Source organism: Pezoporus occidentalis, unplaced genomic scaffold (assembly GCF_034315485.1).
Source record: "Pezoporus occidentalis ecotype Australia unplaced genomic scaffold, CSIRO_AGI_Poc_V1 ctg19, whole genome shotgun sequence".
Classification (NCBI taxonomy): Eukaryota; Metazoa; Chordata; class Aves; order Psittaciformes; family Psittacidae; genus Pezoporus; species Pezoporus occidentalis.
The window spans coordinates 3638081-3659954 of record NW_026913748.1 but is presented as its reverse complement, the minus strand read 5'-3'; the positions used below and the strand labels follow the sequence as shown (position 1 = coordinate 3659954).

At 40.9% G+C, this 21874-nt stretch overlaps 1 protein-coding gene across 5 annotated transcripts in view; it reads right to left on the bottom strand.

The window, feature by feature from the left end:
• Positions 1 to 472: 472 nt before the first annotated feature.
• DGKI (diacylglycerol kinase iota) overlaps positions 473 to 21874 on the bottom strand; it is a 206078-nt gene continuing 184676 nt past the window's right edge. For all 5 annotated transcript variants that reach the window (XM_062616484.1, XM_062616481.1, XM_062616478.1 and 2 more), the window contains 5 exons: positions 14487 to 14524; positions 12828 to 12948; positions 4589 to 4625; positions 2589 to 2688; positions 473 to 1173 (listed from right to left, as the gene is read on the bottom strand). In XM_062616484.1, coding sequence (XP_062472468.1) covers positions 1057 to 1173; positions 2589 to 2688; positions 4589 to 4625; positions 12828 to 12948; positions 14487 to 14524 — 413 coding nt within the window. In that variant the 3' untranslated portion in view covers positions 473 to 1056. The remainder of the gene's footprint in view (positions 1174 to 2588; positions 2689 to 4588; positions 4626 to 12827; positions 12949 to 14486; positions 14525 to 21874) is intronic.

Here is a 21874-nt window from a genome sequence, read left to right as displayed (position 1 = left end):
GACCGCTGATGTTCTAGGTCTCCTTCCCACCTCCAGCCATAATGCAAAAGGGACTGGGTCCATGAGTCAGTCTGTCAGAATCCCCTCCATCTTGCAGACGGATCTATCCCAGTGTAAAACTCATATTTTCAAAATTAAAAAATATCTATCAACTTTTAGGCAGGCTTGAAACCGAAGCTGAACCAGGTCAGTCATTATATGCAAAATAGTGGAATGAGAAAACCTACTGGTAACTTTCTGCTTTGTCATACAACATGGTATAGCCCATATAATTAATTTCCATACAAATGACTGTCTCATGAGGATACCATAATTGTGTACACAGCAACAATAGGGAGATTAGGTTTTGTTACTGCTTTAAATCTAGCTGTTCCCCCGCACCCTGGAAACAAGGCAATGGCAGAGTCTTCTCTAAAAGTGAGAAAACTCCCTGGTGATAGAGCACAATAGAGCACTCCCTGGTGATAGGACACAATTTCCAAGAGGACAGCAAGGGAGGGAATGCAGCCAGTAAAAACACTGGGTTTTTCCTAAGGGCATCCAGGGCTCCTCGAATTTTTTTGCTACTGCCTGACCATTTGTGAAGACTTAACACAGAGATAACAGGTACTATTTAACTGATGAGAAGTGAGGGGAATGGGAGAAAGAAAGGAATGCAGGAAGCTTGGTTGGGTGTCATAATGTCCCAGTTAGTTTGGTTCCCCCACAACCTTTTTTCTCTTTCCTTTTTTTTTCTTTTTTCTTTTTTAAATAAATTGTACAGATGAACATGAGAGAAGTTCATGCTACTTGCTGGAAGCAATAAAGGTAAGTTTCCATGGCCCATGGATTCCACAGACCTTTGAGTATCCCGCCTTATTCATCTTGGGCTAACTTATGGAACCTAACCGTTCCGTGGCAAGACTCAGTAGCCCTTAGAAACTGGTGGCATGTCCTCAGGTATTTTCCACAAGAGTGAGAGACACGTTGATTCCATCAGCTTCTTCCTCACACGACGCCCGAGTGCCTCAGGTGCACCTTGCGATTTCCAAGGATCCTCTTTGACATTTTCAGACATCAGACTGCTGTCTCCAGATCCTCGTGGGAAACCATTTGGTAGTTTTGTCGACTCTCCAGATAGGAAGCCAGATCTGGGTCACCAGCTTGCTGAGCCCTGTCACGAGGGGTCTTACCCTATAATAAAGAAACACGAAGAGAAAGTCTTGTGCTAACATATTTAGAACAGGTGAAAGCATGACCCAGAGAAATTACTACAGGAAGGAAAGAAACAAACTTAGATATTTTACTTATTTGTTGTACAGATTGGTGTTATGTCAAGGTTTTCTATTAAAGTCACAAGATCCTGAAGATTTTCAAAGTCCTTGTGTGGTTTAGAAGGAACCATGCAGTTCTGCAAGCACATGCCATTTGATACATCACACAGAAGGGCTCACATGCTGGAACTGATTTTTCATTCTATGGCTATGATCCCTATGTTAATGAATATGACTCACAGTACTGTAGCTAACACTTGAAAAGTGTACTTCAGAGACTCCACACTTTGCTAAGGATGTGTGGAGAGAGATGCCCAGCATTTGAGATGAGCTCAACATGTCTCATTCTACCTCAAGTACAGATCAATTTTCAGTGCATCAATTTACTACCCTGTTATCTGAGCTACCTTACAAGTGCTGTTAAACTGATCCACGAGTCTTGATCCTGAACTGTGAAAAAATATTGGAAACACCTTAATGTAACAAAGGCAACAAACACACTCCTGCTCCTTGGATTTCTGGGCAGATGAAGATTAACAAATCAGAAGCCACTTGTCTGGATTTCAGCTGTTACAGAAATTATTTTTTATAATACAAAACTGTATTTTTTATAATACAAAACTGTATTTTTGTACAGTGCTCTCATCTGAAGAAGAGGTGATCTCTGTCCCCTTAAAGGTGATCCCATACAGCATAACATGGTAGGAATTGGGTTTACTTGTCTTGTTACAGCAAAGGTGCTTCTGATACAACCACCTCTCAGTTATGGCCACAGAATGCTTCTGTTCAGAAATGCCAGAAGGGCAGCTTCTGGACCATGTTCCTAAGTAAATATTCCTAGGATTTAATTTTGCCCAGACTTCTATCTCAGCCAAGCATACACCAAGAGACAGTCGTGTCACATCAGTGAGCATAGGGGCAAGCAAGGGCAAAAGAAAATGGTTAACCATCCTCACAAAGCAAGTCAGCCACAATAATGAAGCCTCACAGACACTATGCAATCACAAACCAAGACTCCCCCAGGTGGTCTTTGCCCAGAGGCCTCTCCTGTGACCACACAGGAGGAGAAGGATGCTGTGCCACCGAGATGCCTCATTCACACCCAATGCACCATAGAGTTTGAGGCCAGGCTCTAACTATGGTGAAGATGACCCATGAGCTGGGTTCTGAAGTCTCTTGTACTTGCTTTAAATTAATAGAGTTTTCTAAAAAAAAAAAAAAACAGCTGCTTTTGGTGTACATCAGGAAGCCTCAGTCATGCAAACGGTAGGGATGGATGCTGATCAGTCCTGCTTGGCTGCAATATTTTATAACTGGTTGACGGGGCTGGGTTACCTTTGAGTCTGTCTTTCTCAGCGAGGCTCCTGCATCCACCAGAAGCTGGCAAATGGCACGATGGCGCTGGCAGGCTGCCTTATGTAATGCTGTCTCACCCCTAAACCAAAGTACAGAAACCAGCAGTGAGACACATCACACCATTTTATATTTACAAAGTATAAGGTGCAGAGGACTGGCAGAGAAGCATGCTGTATTTCTGCAAGGTTCCCTCTTTCTGGCAGAGGTAGACTTGTGCACTCTGCCTTGGCATTTACATCCTTTGACTCAGTAGGAAAGCCTGCAATGCACAAATAGCAAAGAACTTCTGAGGGGTGGGAAAGAAACATGCACTGGTTTTACGTATTCAAAGGGCTGAATGTCCCATCCAACCAGCAGCTTTGCTATCTGCTGCAAAGGCAAAGTAGCCACCTTCTTATTTCACAGCAGGCAAAACAGCACCAGTGTTTGTTTCTTCCTGCAATTTCTTCGATTCCTTCAATTTTCTCAGCCTTATTCTTAGATGCATCCTAAAAAATTCCTGCCCGTGAAAGGCATGACCGGTGTACTTGCTGGTCTGGTTCTGATACTCTGCTCTTGGATGTCAAAGAGCAAGAGCTGTGTTTTTGTTTTCTATCTCTGGACTGCTGAGCTACTGAGGAAGCTTGAACACAGGCTTTTCAAAAGAGAAATCTGTGGGAACAGATTTATAGCAAAGCTCCTCATTCAGACTGGGATATGAGTAATGGGATTCTGAGACTGACTGTAGTACAAAGCTTAAAGAAATGTATCTAGATTCTCCTAGGAAGAGAAGCGAGGTATGCTTTGACTGGGTTGAAAAGGTGTCCTTAATACTAGTATCTAACAAGTAGGGCTGCTACATAACCCCCAAAATAAAAAATGAGAAGAAATTTGTGTGGTAGGTCAAATATTACACCTACCTACCTACCCACCCAGAAAGTGGGAGTGTATAAAGGAGTTTCAGCTTAGGTCAACAACAGGGCAAGCTGAAATATTAACAGGCAACCTTGTAATGAATCTGCCTCTGCTGCATGAGAACTAGATTCAGAATGGGATACTGTCTGATTTCCCCCTGAGGATCAAAAGACTGATTCATGCTGCCAGTTACAGCTTGAACCTTCCCTTTTCAAGCCTTAGCAGTAAAAGGACTTTTGTAAAGGGAAGCCCTTATAGCTGTGTTCATTTGCTCTTTATTTCAGAGGCTGTGCTATGCTACTGGTTGAAGAGAAACAGTTTGTTCATCCAGGCTTCATCACTCCTGGATTGCACACATGCACCTTGTGCAAAACCTTTCTGATGCTTTCCCCTAGCAGAGGAGGGCACTGTGGAATGAGGAATGGTAGGTTTAACCACTATGACAAAGGCAACTTTTGCTTCCCATATATTTCATACACTTCCCAGGATGGTTCATGCTTCCCTTACATACTCTTTGTGACACCTTGATTATACAACAAGACAGAGCGGTTTGGAATGGCAAATATGTTGGCTTTGGGTTGTTTGTTTGGCTTTTTTTAAATAATAACAGAGGTGATTCAGGTTGTAAATACTTGAGAGAAATTACAACTGCACAGCTTGTGGCCACTAGGGACAGCTAAGGCAGAGCACCCTGGATGAATCATGAAGGGACGGAAGAAAAGGTGTAGAGCAAGAAAAGTAATTTCCTGACTTCTAGAATTTACTCTTCGAGCTGGTTCTTCAGTAACTGGATGCCAGAAACATCAAAGCAAAATCCAGTACTTGTATTCCTCTAGAAAGATTAATAAGGTGTGGGAAGAAATAGAGAGGAATTTCTTTACAGAATTCAAGAAACATTTGGTTTAGGCCAGAAAGCCACATATGAGGTAGTTGCTTGGGTTAAGGGAGACTCTTATTTTCTTGCTTGTTTTTGAGAAGCTGTGCCATTTTACAAGCTTTTTTATTTTAAAGTTTGCATGTGGAAAACAAGAGAAGTCTGCTAGGCTAATGCCCATAATGTGAAGAGTAGGGTAGGTTGTACTTACGTTTCACTGTCTATCATGTCCAGTAATTCAGATGGACCTGCAAAAGACAGTCAGGTACATCATATAGCACTTGTCTGCATGATTAGAAGAGTACAACTACGATAAGAAGGCTCCTGGTGAAAATAGGAACAAGAAAACAACTAAAGCACAATTTGCACAAATATGTCAAACTTCAAGGTAATAGTTGCTTGGACGAGCCCTTGCACCAACAAAATTCTGAACACACAGTCACTGCTGGAGTGTCAGCATCAAGCACTAGCAGCCTCTAAATTATACTGGAAATGAATATTCATGAAGTTTATTTTCTTACACTTCACCTTGCTCAATTAAGTGGTTCACATAAGTACAGGGCATTGGAAATGCTGATATAGTGGAAACCCTGATATATTGCAAGTTAAAATCTATTGTTAGTACTAGAGGGAAAATGTCATTAGGAAGTTGAAATTAGCCAAATTCTGTCCTGAATGACATCCCTGTGCTACTCCATTTAATAGCGTTATACAGAATGTAGATCAGGGTGGAATATTCCCAGCAGTGTTTATATTGATATGCAAATCCTGTACTCTGCTGGTTAGCAATGATCAGGAAAGTAAGATTAAGAAAAACAGAAAAGATTTTTGTTAAGTGGGACCAAATGATGCATTTATGGTAATGTTCTTTTGTCCTTGATATTCACTACAGGCAGATGTTTATAGCAGCAAATTCCATCTCTGAATTACAGTGATATGGAAATGCTACGATCTGGATAGCATTTGAACCAAGAAAAACTTTTCTCTTTGCAGTCTGTTGTACTATTCTTCTCTCTACTCCTCTGGAGCATAGTGCCAGTTGGTATGGAGCAGTTAGCAAGGGGAACAGGGAAACTTTACATGAATTTTTTTCCTACACATGAATATTTCTCTTCAACATGCTTTGACTTTGAAATTCAAGAGTCCTCAAGAGCTTACAGCAAATCTCACCTGAAACTGAGGAATTTCACACTACTTGCTTACAAAGGCCTACACACAGGCTCCCTACACTCCTTTCACTTCGAGTCCGTGTCAAAATGGATCAGAGCAGCCTGTCTCTCCCTCACTGCTTTTACAACACACTCACTCAGTATCACTGGGGGAAGCTGGCCACCTTGGCTCCTGAAGCTGCAAGGAGCTCCTTCACTTCATCTTCTGTCATTATGAGAAAGAGGTGGTCAAAAAAGAAGCATACTTAGTCCCCTCTGCACAGGACATTGCATAACTATCATGGTAGTCCTCCAAACTATTTAGCCATTCTCAATTGTAAATGTACAGCACCCTGGTTCTACTGCCACACATCCTCACCTCCACAGTTGTGTTCACTCCTCCCTACCAAAAAGAAGAATCATTCATGCTCCTGTAAGCATCAAGAAGAATACAGGGGGCTATGCAGGGCCCATTGTTGATATGAAAGAAAGATAATGCCTGTGCAACTAAAAAGGAAAAAATGCAAAAACAAACCAAAAAAAACACAAAAAAAGACTGCCTTACATCTCACAGGAGAAATCCATGTGAGGTGTAAAATAGAGGCAGCTCCCCCTGGCTTGCTGCAATGCCACATTCCACTAATAGGTAACCAAGAATGACCAGCAGTGTTTTAGAAAAGATACTGCCAAGTAAGCTATTATTTCCATTCATGGATGGGACATGGAAGGTTGTGATGCAAAGGTGGAGCAGGGTGTACTGGCTGCATTGGGCACAGAGGTATTTGCCCTGGTAATTAGTAAAAGGTGTTCAAACATTTGGAGGAAGAATGGAAAGAAGTTAGAAGAATATAACCTGAAAGGGAGGAGAAGATGGGGCAGAGCAGTTCTGGAGAGATAGAAAGACAAGGATAAAGGAAAACTGGTCTAGAGCAGGAAGAGATAGCAAGGCTAGGACAGAGGAGCTGAGTACTGAGGACTGAGCAGGCAGCCTGTGGGTATTGACCTGAGGAGGTGCCAGGTACATCCCACCTGTCTGCGAAGAATGCTCTCCCAGCTACTGTCCCAAATAAGACGTTTCATGGAAGTGCCCCAACTCTACCCCAGTCATACATAAGGGACACATATTGGGGTTAATCAATTAACAGCACAACATGGTACCAGGATTCATTTGTTTCATTCTTTCTGGCCTAGCTGTGGAGCTGGAATGCCCCAGCTCACTCACAGCCTGAGCTGTGCCCTTTACTTCTTTATTTTATTTTCACTTGTGCTTCTCTTAAACCATCTCACGCCCTCCTTCTAATTCCCTTTCCCCTCTTTTTTGGACCTCATTTTTACATCAGTCTCCCTGGCGCTGCCAACCGACCATTCCAAATCCCCCTCTGCCCCAGGACAAAAGCTGCACAGATGTGGAAAGGGCTGGCACTGGGAAAGCTAACGGCACTGTCATCCTGACCCAGCGGGGAGGCGACTGTTTTACTCTGGGACAAGAGGCAGAGAAAGAAAAGGGGACCAAGGCGCAGAGAGAGAGAGGACAAAATAACCCAATAGAAATCCGGAAGGGAAATGCATGAGTGAGATTTCTATCAAGGAAAACAGCAGGGGGGGAAATAAAAACAAAAGATAGAAATGTGTGGAGAGGTGGAGGGAGGAAAAATAGAGAGAGAGAAAGAGAGAGTGAGTCTGGGGGGCTAAAGAATGGCAGGATAGGGACAGGGGGGAGAAGTTCGCATGAAAGGAGCTGAAAAGCATGACCCACTGAGGGGAAGCCCAGCTGAGATCACACTCTTTCCTTAACATCTCTGATAGACTGTCTGTGTAGAATTATTAACTTTTTTCCTTCTCTCTTTCTGGCCCCTTTCACTTCACCAAAGCCCCTCTCCATTTTCTCAGGAGGCAAAGCAGCCTGGGCTGGGGATGGGAGGAGGGAAGGAAAGGAGACATTCAAAAGCAGCTGCACTTTAGCTGAGCTCACTACAACATAAAAGAGAGACTAAATGACCATATTTCAGAGGCATTTCCAAAATATACAGCACCATGCAGTCCAAAAGGCCTCCAGGACAACAGCACACTTTGCCCTCTCCAGTGGATGTGGTTATGGCTGCTCACAGGAGACCCACAGCTATTAACCCCTGCCAGGCCCTTGTCCTGTCAGTCCTTCATAGAACTGGGGAAGAAGGGTATTCAGTTTAAAGCAGTGATGTTGGACATTATCAGCATTTCTGGGTGCTTATCTGTCAAAACCCTCTTTGCTTAATAACTTGATTGAGATTGTTATCTGGGGACAAAACTGAATTCGGTTCCTTATCTTCAAAGAGGGAGTATTTTTAAAATAACAGTAATCTACAAAGTCAAAACTATTTAAAGCCTTTCCCTCACTCCACACTCCTCATTTTTACCCAATGTGAAGATTAACAATGTCTGGTTAGTACTATTAGTCCCCCTTAACTCAGAATTCCCACTGCAACATAGATGGTAGTCAGGCTATGGGAGCATGCATTCCATCGTAACTCTGTCTCAGTCACGCTGACCTAAACTTATTAAACTTGCAAATTAAAATGGACTGCTTTATATCTTGTACCTTATAGGAAAATTAAGCTGTTTTCTCCTTAGGACCCTCACAAACCTTAAATCGTTCTGCAAATCTAGACATACTAACAAAAGTCAGGCAAATACACTCTTCTTCAGTCTTTCTGATGACTATTCACACTTTGTCCCTGACGTATGTCTCTGTCATGGCAAAGTCTGCTTTCCAAAAGCTTTCCTTGAAACTCCTGAATCTGGTCAGGATTCAAATCCAAACTCACTGTCAGCTCTTCACTGTTGACTTTATAGCGCTAATAGTAACAAAAGACTTTCTTATCAGAGGATGTTATCTAATGGAGCAAGGATGCTGAGATTTGAAATGTTCAGGATGGGATGCTTTACTGACTGTTCTATCAGAAGTTCCCACCACAAACTCCTAAAGCAACTGCAAACAACTTTCTTCTCTTCTGTTTAAAATTAAAATACCCTAGATGAAATGCTGAATTCTTGAGCCCCTAGAGAAGAGGAGGAGGCAAACAGAATGTCTTGTACAATGGTTATAAATAATAAGTAGTTCACAACTGCCAGATAAAGACTCAAAGCCAACTTTGATTCAAATACAGATGATGATTTAGGAGGTCCTTCTTCTAATGGAGCTTCTTAAACCTTCCTTAATTCTATTTGTGTTAAGCAAGTAAACACTTAACTCTCCCCTAACGTGTATGCATTATGGTGTGAGACAGTTGCTGACTGCAGCAATAAACAGATGTGGTTCTGATATCTACTGAGATCAGCCCTTAGTCTCTAGCTGTGCTTCTTAGCCTAGCTACAGACAGATCTTAAAAGGTCACCTTCCTACTACAAGCAAAAGACCCCTAATTTAGTAAGGCAGTCTTGAACAACAGATATGTCTGTGTATCTGCCATTCCTGTGCAGGGAATAGAGAGGAACTGTTTTGCAGGAACAGCAGCCAACACAACTGTTCCTGCAGCAGTAAGCAGCTGTTGTCCTGACACCTACTACATTGGTGCTTCAGCTGCTATTCCAGGCTTGAGCTAGTCCACTGCTAAGTATCTGGCGATACTGCACAGCTCTCTCCTTGTATGACTCACCTCTGCTTTTTCTAATTTAAGAAGGGTTATTTTCTTCCCTTCAACATCTGAAATCATTCTCATCAAGATCACAGGACAAGCTCTCATATTAACATATCCTGCATGTTTGCAGAAAGCATAAAACCATCTCCACTGTATGGAGATTCAGCATCACTACAGCATTTTCTCTCCTTCATAATCCCAGTGCTGTGGACCCCACTCCTATATCGTATTTTATTTACTCTGCTATTTTCAAACTAGGCAGTTAAAATTCCTGGTGAGATGATTTCTCTCCTGCGCAATTTTGTTGTTGCTGCTGTTTTCTAAAGATATTCAGAAGATTTTCTTTGTGTCATTAAATAACAGGTTTTCTGTGTTGTATGCTGGAGAGTATTTTACACTGGAACTCCTATTAACTCTCTCCAGATATGTACGGGAAGCAGACAAACTACAGAGGAAGTTTAGCTGGGCAGAGGTGACTGCCAGAAGAAGAGTAAGTATCATTTTTATCAAGGGTGGGTATCAGCAGAAATGAGAAGCTAGGTGCAGGGAAAGCCTCAGACATTAGTAGCATTGGGTTTAGTACAGTAATTAATGTTGAGAAGATGCCAGATACCAGAGATGCAACAAAAAAAAAAAACAAGGGCATTATGATGATGATGATTCAGCAAGAGAGCTTGTTTGTGAGCAAGAAGTGCCCAGGGTAGAAATGAGTTTCATTAATTGCTTGGTGGGCGAAGAGCAGAGGCCTCTATTAAACCATTGTCCCATGTACTCTGATCCCTAGAGAATGTTAAACAAACAATGCATCTGGAGAAGCCCAGAGGACATATGTCTGGAAAGCTGCAAAAGCTTCCTGCCATCCTTAGGGATAAAGGGGAGAGAGAGGAACTGAGCTGACATTTGCTCAACCTTCTGATTTGTCTTTGTCTAACAGTCTGTAATCCCTCATATTTCTTTATTCAGTTCAAAAATTCCCATGGATTGCCTGCTCATATCCTTACCAGATTAATTGGTCCCATCTTAAACTGTCACTAAAGAAATGGTGACTGGGTCAGACTGACTAAGTTAAGGTATATGCGTCAAAGAAAAATCCCGGAGAAGCAGCCATGACAGTGAATTAGCACAGGTCACATGCAGTGTGAGTAGAGACCAGAGGCAGTAAGAAAATTAAGTGAAATTATGTCTGTCCGTAAAATTCAGAGGCACGTATAATCGCTGTGACTAATGACAATCCACAGAAGTTAAATAAAGTTAGCACTGGTAAGGCTTGTCACAACTGGTAAGAAAACTAGCCAATATTTGGATATAAGGGCAACTTGGCTACCTATATGTAGGTATCTATACATAAAAGAGTAAAAGAGCAATTCATTCCCCCTCAGTCTGGTATCTGGGGCACAGTTCAGCTGCCCACTGTCATGGTTTAAGCCCAGCTGGCAAATCAGAACCAAGCAGCCGCTCACTCACTCTCCCCCATTTCCCCCCCCTCCAGTGGGATGGGGAGGACAATCAAAAGAATGTAAATCCCATGGGTTGAGGTAAGAACAGTCCAGTAACTAAAGTAATAATAATAATAATAATAATGGTGGAAATAGCAAGGGGGGAGAATATTAATAATAAAAGGGAAAGGGAAAAGAAACCAATAAACACAAATGATGCAAGATACAATTGCTCACCACCTGCTGACTGACACTCAGCCCAACCTGAGCAGCTATCTGCCCTTACAGGTGACTCGCCCCAGTTTATATACTGGACATGATATGCTGTGGTATGGAATACCTGTTTGGCTAGTTTGGGTCAGGTGTCCTGTCTCTGCTTCCTCCCAGTTTCCCGTGCCCCTCCTCACTGGCAGAACATGAGACTGAAAAGTCCTTGATCGGAGTAAACATTACTTAACAACAACTGAAAACATTGCTGTGTTATCAGCACTGTTCTCAGGCTAAAGTAAAAAACACAGCACTGCACCAGCTAGAAAAGGCAGGGAAGCTAAAAAGGAAGCTAAAAAGGAGAAAAATAACCGTTTGCAGCTGAACCCAGGCCACCCACACACAGACATTTTGTGCTATTTGATATGCCTACAGACAAGCCTTGGGATACATTTGGAATGAGAGGGATGTTCGCTTGGCCTCAGCTGCCAGTCTAGCATGGGTCTCCTACACGCCTTGTATGTTACCTTGTAGACCTATGCAGATGTCCTGGATATCCAAGGGAAATGACATTAAATAGTTATGTTTAAGTAAATGAACAAAGTGCACAGGTAACTGTCAGCTAAATCAGTTGCTGGGCTCGAATAACTACCTTGACTAGCATCTCCCTTGAGCTAGTTATGATAGAAGTCCGCTGCTATTAAAGATGCCCTCCTCACTTCCATCTGCCACTGAAAAAGGGCAGGTCTCCTCTAGTACTTCTGTCATACATGTGCAAATGAACTCAGTCATAGATCTCTGCTGACAGTACAGGAACTTAGACCCACAGGTTATCTGGCATCTGTATGTAAACATCTAGCTTGACAAATAAATTTAGGAGTCAAGCTCAAGCTGAATCCCACTCCAATCAACACAAATACTAACAGATGGATATTGCCTCTTCCTTTCATGTGAATTGTGCTCATTTCTTCTCCTTGTACAATTTCTGCAGCAACTTTCAAGCATTAGGTAACACTTATTCCAGTTGCCAAAGGCAGTCTCTGTGGTTAGTGCTAATAACACTGCTGCTGAAATAACGTAGCTGATTCTGACATCTAGAAGTCAAAATAGCCACTGATATTTTGAAGAGGGATCAGAGAAAAGCTACAAGAGTGTTTAAAAGACTAGAAAATATTTCCTATAGTGCAGCAGGCTGATGACTGGGACTTTAGCAACAATATTACTGTGCTACTCTGCAGCAATCAGTGAACAAGATTAAGGCAGTTCAACAGGCAGAAACTCCTAATGTGGCTGTCTCAAATGTATATACACAGAAATTGCTGCATATCCTGTGTAAGAATGCCTGCAATACTGTTACTGAAAAAGGCAAAAAGAATCAAAAGAAAAAAAAGGGAAATAACATGATCACAGTCTAAATATCAAAATATAAATACTTTCAAGTATAAGTATACATATAAATATGGAATGGAGATAAAGAATCTTTGTTATCAAATCTAACAGAGATAACTTTGTTATCGAATCTAACAGAGACAGAATAATGAAGGGTTGGAAGCAAAGCTAGGTGAACCTAGTCTACATATAAATGCACAGATTCCTAACCAGCATGTTACTAAATACTGAAATAACATACTAATGGCTGGATGCGCTTTCCATTGATGTAAATGTTTTAATGAAGACTAGGTACTTTCTAAATTATATGCTGTAATTGAAAAACAAATTCATAAAGAGGTTTTGTATGCTAGAGGTTCTAACTGAAGCATCACACTGTTTCTTTACAGCCCCTCAACTAATGCAACTGTGAAAATACCCACCCTATTCAAAAGCCATCTTTATTTTCATTTCCAGACTTTCCCTTTATCTGGAGTCATCACTGCCACTGATGCCACCCACATTCCTAGCCTCCTGCTCACACATGCTGCAGGTGGACATCTTGCTGAGGGTGACCACAGATGACTGAGGGCACTTCCAGCCACACTGAAGTTTTACCTGATTGACACTTGGCCAAAGTACAGTACTCTGTGGATTTGCCCACTGTGACTCACCATGTTCCAGGATGTATTTCACAATCTCACCATGCCCTGTTTTGGCAGCATGGTGCAACAAGGAGCAGCGATCGGGTCCTTGGATTAACAAATTGGCTCCTTTTTTACAGCATTCTATGAACTGGAAACAAAAGACAAACAGAAGGATAATATGTGAGGACCAGAAAAACAAATTACTGCAGACAAATTATTTACTAATTGTCATAGCAGGTCAGTGCAAAACTGGAATAAAATGAAATAAAATATTAAAAAGCCAGCTTTTAGGTCCCAGTGAAAAAATATCTGAAACTAGAAGTATTGAAACTATATGTGCTAAGAAAAGCACTTTGTACTTTCTAAACAATGAGACATTTTGACTCTACGGGCAATGAATTATTGTTTGCTAGCAATGTCTGCAAACCACTTCTGGTGATGCTGTTGAGATATTTTAGACTATACATATTTGAGAGAAAATTCTGGCTTCTCTACTGAAAATTCCAATTTTTCCTCAGCACAGAAGACAAACACTTTCTGACTAAACCAGGACTCAAAAATCTGCAGGGAGGTGGGGTTCAGGTGCCCCACATGGCTCTTCTCACTTTCTGTCCCCTAGCTAGGGCTGGCAGAGGGGGAAGCACTGCGCTGGGTAAGAACAGGCAGGAAACAGCAACATGCCAGGTCTCACAAACACTGCAAAATCAGGGGAGGAAGGAAAATGCAGTGCAGATCACTGCAGAGAAGAGGGAGAGGATTGCAACAGAGGAGACATAATTTGCAACATAGTACATCTGAAGAAAAGCAAGAAGTTTCCCTGTCAAAGCAAATTTGGGCAAAAAGTTTTCAAGCAGCAGAAAGGGGACAATATTTTTATGACTTCTGGTTGAAGGACTGCTCCATAGATGCTGCAGACACAAGTGCAGTGTCAGAGGTACAGAAGGGGCACCTGCAGGCAAAGGGTTGGCCTAACAGTACTGTCAGTTTTACAAATGGCTCCAAGCTTGCTTCTCACAGATAAAATTGCAATCGTTAATCACAGTCCCCATCCAAATTCAAGGGCGTGTTTTCAAATCCTGACTTGGCTACTGAAAAATACAGCCTGAATAACTGGCAGAAATGGAACTTCAGATTTGGGGCACAAAATGGTTTTGCACGGGTACCTTTTTCCTCCCAGTAGCAGACAATACCAAGACACTACATATTTTGAGACATCAGTCAGGTGATAAACCAGCAAGCTGAGGCTTGCTTTACCTGGTCTAGCAATTGTCTTGGTATAAGTTAAGAAACCTCCAGCAACTCTAGGGCTTGGCCAGCAACCTCAATGCCATAAAATATCCTTGACTGTGTAAGGCTGTGTCAGAACTACCCTGCTGTTCAGCACTGCATTTGCCAATATAGTAATTTCCCTGTTAGTAACTGACACATTGCTCTGTGCAGTGCACTATGAATCCTGGGCTGAAAAGTGCTGTCTAACACCAGATCCTATTCACTTGTATTTCACACCTCACCTGACTGATGTGTTCCCCTAATATTCAGGGTTTCCTGGAAAGGCTGTAAAATGGCACTTGCCAGCAGTCCTTACAGCAGTCTATTTATGTTTTGAGCAGAGGTGTAATAAAATTTACAGTATATCAGACCTGCAAAAAGCTGTGAAAAAGGGGACACTCAGTGCTCTGTACTTACCTTCAGTAGATCACCAGCTATGACTGCCTGTAAAAGTGCTGCAAAAGACAAATAGAAAACTAATGTCAGGCAGAAAGTATTATGCATATAGCCTCACAGCTGAGAGCATAGCTCACAGTATGTGCAAGTTAGGACCAATACCTCAGTCCACTTGCATTCTCCTATACTACCAAAATCAATGCAAAATCTGCACTGACACACATATTAGAAAGGCAGAAGACTGCCCATGTTGCATTAAAGATGTATGGATATCAGACCAGCATTGCCAACTCTGCTCTGGAACTGCATGCTTCTATCTCAATTTTCCCCTTGAGACACTTCAGGGACCTTTTAACAGTGTCCATAGGGTGGACCTAAATCTCAGGCACCTGAGCCATCACTGAAGATATCAATGACAAACACCGAGAACCTGAAAGTATCCTCAGACCTCTGAGACTTTTTGTATTGATGGTGGAGTGGTCAGTTACCCTCAAACACAGTGAAAGTCCCAAGCTGCAGACGATTAAGTGGCAAATGAGAAATTTCTTAATAATTATTAGTATTACAAAAACATTTTGATATGCCAGTGGGCAGCAGGTGCCCCAGGTTTGGCAGGCAGGGTCAAACACAGAGCGGGAGCCAGCCCTCACCTTTGTAGCCTTTGCAATTTAAACAAACACAGAAGGAAAAACAGACAAAGAAAGGCAAAGTGAGCAAAGGCTCTCAGCAAGGCAGGACAGAGCTCTACACAGAGCTGGGAGCTGCTCACCACTCACTACTATCTGCCCTGTGCCCATTAAAAGGAAGGAAGGCACAAGCTGGCAATGCCCTATCTATAGGCTGCATTCAGCTGAAAATTATCATGGTGACAAGTAACCATAAACATGAGAAGCTGTCACAAATCTACTGCTATGCAGCTATTTCCTCCTTCTCCCTGTCATGATATAAATATAGTAAAAAACAATTATGAATAATCTTTCTGAGAAAGCACTTATTTGGTTTGCATCTTAGAAAGCACTAAACATCTGCCTTAGTTCATATGTTTCAAGAGCACCTAATCCCTTTTCTATCTTCAAGTCTAGGCAGTGCAATCAAGTTAAGCATTTGCTGAAGTGCCATCCTTGATAAAGATACCAAAAGCTCACACAGGGAGAAACAACGGGAAAAGAGAACTATAGTATAGCCTGGCCTCTGAAAAATAACATGCAGGAAACTGCACAGTGTGAGTTCCACAAGGAGCTTGTTACAGCTTCAGAAATGACAGCACCTCTGAGCTAACCACTGCAGAAGAGGAAGGGTGTGCAGACAACTCAACAAATGTCCCTTTCTTTGAAAACACCTGGTGTTGTGCATTGCTTTCTGGTCTCAGCAATGCCTCATGCCCTGGCTATGCAGCAGCAGGGAAAGCAAAAAACATAGCCCAGTTAAATTCTGACTTGGGAAAGCAGTAGCAGCAGTTCTCGTAATGTTTTACAGTGACCATGAATTAAACTAAATCCTGAAAATCCCCCTGGTACCTATGGGAGTATGAACACACAGATCTGAGGAATGGAAAAAGACAAACACCAGCAGATAAGAGCTAGAACTGGAAAAATACATGTACATCTTTTCTTCAGATTTCATTTTCAGTGGTTTAAGCCTTTTATTTCTCCCCTCCCCACTTCCATAGTTCTAATACTGGCTTAGCCCAAATTACTAGCAGAGTAGAATTTAACCCTTGTGCCATTCATTTTATTTTATTTTTTTCCTCCTTTTTTGATCTGGTCTCACTGCCACATTTATTCTGCAGGCTACTGCAGTCTGGAATTGTATTAAATAATTTGCTCTCCTAACACATATGAAAATCAAATGAACTGGCAACATCAGCTTTTCATTGCCTTCTACATCCTGTATTTTAAGACATGGCTTCTCAGAGGTTACTTCCTAAAAGATGGAGATACCTTTTCTTGTGCAAACCATGCTTAAGATTATAGTTCAGAAAAGCCCGAAGAGACATCTAGAAAACTATGAAGTAACAAGAAAAGCCTGGCAAGCTGCAAGAAATCTTCCATATTGAGTATCCATAACCAGAAGTTGGTCTGATGATAAGGCTATTACGATAAAGCAGCTCTAAACCACATTCAACGTTATTAGACCAATCTTATCCTCTCTTTCCTAAGCCTCCAATCCAGCAAAGCACTAAGGCAGGTACTTAGCTTTGAGATAATCACATTCTTTCACCAAATCTACCTGCATACTTAGGTGCTTTGCTAGAGTAAAACTTTTTGCATAAATGAATACATTACAGATCAACAAAACCAGCTGGCATAACAAGCAGATTAGACTACAGTAAAATAATTCAATGTTGTAAGCCAGGATGCTGGAAGACTTAGAAGATATTGAACTAGAAATGCAGAAAGGTTCTTTAGAATAGAGAACACATTTACATAAACATATGAATATTGCTTAGCACACTAACCCCATAAACCCAAATGGGACTGCTGGGCATATTGACAAGGAGGGTGGAGGTGGCAAAAATCACCTGGTTGTTAAAGAGGTAGTTAAATAAGCAAGCAGATGGCATTGACAAGAGAGAGCAGACTGAGAAATAGGACAAAAATGCTGTTAACATGCAATGCCAGGCTAGCTTAAAATTAAAAACATTAAAGTGAGAATGGTTTTATATCTTCTGATCAGCACTGCACCACTGGTGCAACACATAACATGAATTATGCAATTGTTTTATCATATCCTAAAATACCTTCAGGTCTTAAGGATGGCTCAAAAAATAAGTTGATTTAATAAATATTTAAATCTAGTCATTATTTTATCAACTTCTCATAAGATAAGCATTTGTCATGACTAATAAAAATGTTTTATTACCTTTTTCATTTATTTAGCAAGCAGATTTATTGTTAATGAAAGATGACAGCTTGACAAAACTGGAGACTGAAGTGCTCTGTCCTTATAATGAGGAAGCACTCTGTCTGGTAGTAGACACCCCAGGCTCCCTTCTCAGCAAAGCTTGACTTCTACCAGTACACCCCTTTGAACAGCCCCTGCTCCATACCTGCTCTATCACTGACCTCTCTGCTGAAACTGCCAGCAAATGTATCAGTCACTACCCAGGGTGATGCATCTTGACAGAAACAATTACCTGCTAGGATATGGACAGCCAGAAATGCAGACTGTATGTGCAACAGCTGCTAGAAGACTACCAAACTGTTAGTTTCCACTGGGTAAATTTTGAGATGAGGTTCTAACCACCCCTGTGGTGACCTGACAAAAGAAACCTCATTAAAACACACACACACATACGAAACAACACCCAAACAAACAAAATAAACTCCTATACTTGACTTAGAAATTAAATGTTGAATAGCTACAGGTGGATAGTGCATTAACAGGAAAAGAAAAAGCCACATTAAAAAGGCAGCTAATTGCATCCTGGTAATGCTGCAAGCTAGTGCAGCTTGAGACACGGGAAAAACATCTACTAATACACCTACATATGCTGAAAACAATACCTTTCCTGTGGCATGTGTCATTCTTCATGTCTATGTTAGTGCCCACAGTTTCTATTAGAAACAGCTATTTTTTATTTCATATTCTAAAAATACACATTAATGCACTGACTTACAATAAACTTTTTGGTTTCCCAGTCATAAAAGTAACCTACTAAATAACAGTTGTTCTCTGGTTCTGCATGTGAAGTCAGCAGCATTAAAAGAGTACTGCAAGATCAGTCATTAAACACTGGGAAACAGATAATGAAGGAATGAGGCATTTGTACCTAGTAACTTCACAGGCTGTAAGATGACTAGGAGATCTCAGAGGGCTGCCTGGATAGTCAGAAGAGAAAATAACCCTCCGCAGAAAGCAACCTGGTGTCCCTGCAATAGTTCCTGGTGTGCATCACCCTTCACAGACTATAGAAGTTCTAGGGAAAATTACCTCTAACTTCCAGTACCTAAATGATGAGCCAAACTAGGACAGAGAGGGGATCCTTCAGAATAGCATCATACCAGGAGGCATATCTAATAACCTGTGAGAAGGACAACAAAAGAAGAGCAAAATGGGGCATCCTCAGTTTTTTTAAGAGCTTCCAAGGTATGATACTCGTTGGACGAGGCAATGGTTACAGTCAGAAATTTTGGGACCTCTCTGTATAACATACAGGTGCATCAGGAGAACACCTCATGTGAGTGTTAACAAATGCAGATCCACAACTTCAACATAGCAAAAGAAAAGAGCAGGAGAGGGGCAGAAGTCATTGCTACTATCTCATTCACTTCAAAAGCAATGAAAACTCTTAGAAGCAACACAAGGAAGAACTTCAACCAACAACTACAGCTTCCTATTTGCCCTGCAGGAAAACTCCCTTCTGATCCCAAAGCTAAGCTTGGTCAGTTTAACACCAAGGGCATAAAAAGGGCTCAGCACCAGGCTGCTATCATGGAAGAATTTTGCTGCTAAAACAGTATCAGAAAGACCATGGAGAAAAAAATATCTTATAAACCCTTGTAAGCAACATCTCAGGATCACAAGGTTCTTTGTTAAAAGTAGGTTGACATGGAAGATGTTTAGTAAATTAGTTAAATAATCATTAGTAAGTCAGTGAGACGAGTTGGCTTTCACTGTAAAGAATCTCCAAGAACAGTACAGTTCTGCAGTCTGCCGCTGTCAATGGTACAGAAGTAATGTGTCTTTTTACATGAGGAAAAGTTATTCATAAACCATAAATATCTTCCAGATTTTACCAGTCATATTGCATATTTGATCTGACACATTCCATACCATATTTACATCCACTGCTGCTATACAAACTAAGCCATGGTGAATGCTATTAAAAATGAATGGCTATTTTGAAGCTTTCACCATCTTCAGGCAATTCTTTAGTGGGCTGAGAACTGTCACAGGAGGGAGCAGAATTATTTAAAACTATGTTTTAGAGAACAAGTACAACACAAAGGAGTTGTCACATCCACGATTAAAATGCAGCCAATTTGAGATCTATGAATGAAATACAGTGTGAGAACAAAGTATTATTTGCAATAATACATCTTACCATGGGTTAAGAAATACCAGGCTAACAGTGCATCTGATCAGTGTACGACAGCATTTAAGAGCATGGGAAATTATAGCAGAGTTCAACTACCATGACTCCAACAGAATTAGGGCTCATAAAACGTTTAGCTCTTTCAAAAGGCACAATAAGACAGTCGATGATCTGAAGTGCTCAGGACCTTGTGGAAACTTCTTTTATCAGGCAGTGCCTGCAACTGTCCAGCCCTTTCTAAGACACAGCTGATGCACTAACTAATTCAGTTCTTGGAATTAATATGCCATCCACATTTCAGTACTGGATGTTTCTTACCAGCTAAAGGCAACTAATAAAAAAAACATTAGACATTAGAGCTTTGGTGTGGGGTTCACAGAATTTGAACCTCAGTGTCCACCACCATCTCCTGCTAGATTTTCTCAGGGGAACTCTTAAGGAACACCTCATTAAATACTGCTTCATTCAAAACCTGCTGAGCTGATAATGCAGAAGAAACTGCAGAAGAAGGTGACATCATCAAATTTCTTGAGTTATTAAATGTAACTTGGCCTTCCAGAACGTTTCCATCTCTTTTTGCTGTTGTAGACTTTGTGAAATTCATAGAGTCAGAAATTTGAGGTAATTACTGTTTTACATGTTGAGAAGTTAAAAGCTGACCTTGACGAGAAGAGTGTTTTTACACAGCTGGAGTCTTTTGAGCTGTTAGCGATCAGCATTATAGAAATGATAGGAAAACAAGCCCTCATTCTTAATTTCCCAATAGTTTTATAGAAATCAATAATAACTTCTATTTCAATCACTCAAAAATCACTCAAATATGAAGTCCATATAGATTATTATTCAGAAATACATTCTTTTCTCTGTAAACAGCAGTTTGCTTGTAACAGCTTTGTGCAATCTAGTTAAGACCAAATCTAATATAAAAAACTGACAGCAACATAACTCACCCAGAAATGTACAGAACTGACTTTTCTTCTACTCTAGCCATGATCTTTAACCTTGGCCTGAAAATGATGGTGGAGGCCACCATGAGGAATTGGTTTGTGGACTACTTCCAATATGACTATGAAAAACAAACATCTAAGATATAGAGCAGTACATATACTTGACATTTCTGAAAGGTCTGCAAGTCCTACAGAAGAGTTTTAGAAATACATGGTGAAGAAAAGTTGCAAATGTCTGCATCTGAGTTTTACAAACCCTTTACATGTTCTCAGTATTTAATCTGCTTTTAAAGTTACAGAAAAAAAAAACCAACCACCCAACTTAAAAATATGTATGCTAAACTATCTACATAACTGAGAAATTAAATTAAAAAATTAATAATGCCTTGTTGGAATGACTGTGAACTCACAGGTCTTTGATCTGAAGACAATCTCAAGTCTCTCCGAAGCTGATGATACTTAAACATTTCTGTTTGAAGCTAAGCTGAGTGGAAGGAGCAATTAAATGTTTCTTCATGTATGTCATGCACCTGCAAGTACTTGAAAACTTAAACCATGAAAAAAAGTAAAAAATTAAGCCTAAGGGGTTTCCTAGCCTCCAGAATTAAATGGTTAAATCTTTGTGTAATGGCAAAAATAAAAGCACTGGCTTGAACTTCTGCACAAGAAAATCACTTTTTCTGTGTTCACTGAAAAAGGTCTTTACATCAAACAGCTGTCTCTTTCAACCACATTTTCCTCCTGATAGAACAGGGCAAAGGTGCCTGAATAGCCTAACTGGTTAGGCAAAAAAAGAAAAGCTGTACCAAGCTCCTATAAGGAACACTTACCTGCTTTGGAGCCTGTTATCATAACATTACTTCTGTCAAGGTAAGGACACAAATATTTGGTTCTACTATAGCCATCAAGACTGAATTTTCCTTACAGCTATGCACAGGAAAAGCTGAATTCAGGAATTAAAAGTCAGTTTTCATGAGAAAACCCTGTAAATACAACACATGTACTGATAAGGTATCTGCCTGATCACAAAGCTTACTAGTGCTGAACTTACTAGTGCTTTGATGATTAAGAATGCTGGGTATATCTGTGTCAGGTGTTAACCTCCATCTTGTTTTCTCTTTGTGCTGATTTTTACCTCTACATTGAACTACAGCTGACATGTAGTAAAAGAAAGAAAATTCTCACACCAAACAGAAGAATATATTTTGCATGATTTTTTAAATTTGGTGTTGAACAATCAAATTGAACATCTTCAGCAAAAAGATGGCTAACATAACAGAACCAGTCTCGCAGTGCTCAAGAAATGAGCATTTGAAGACTGGAAAAGGAAAATATAACCCCCATTTTCAAGAAGGGGAAAATGGATGACTCAGGGAATTACAGACCAGTCAGTCTCACCTCTGTGCCTGGCAAAACCTTGGAGC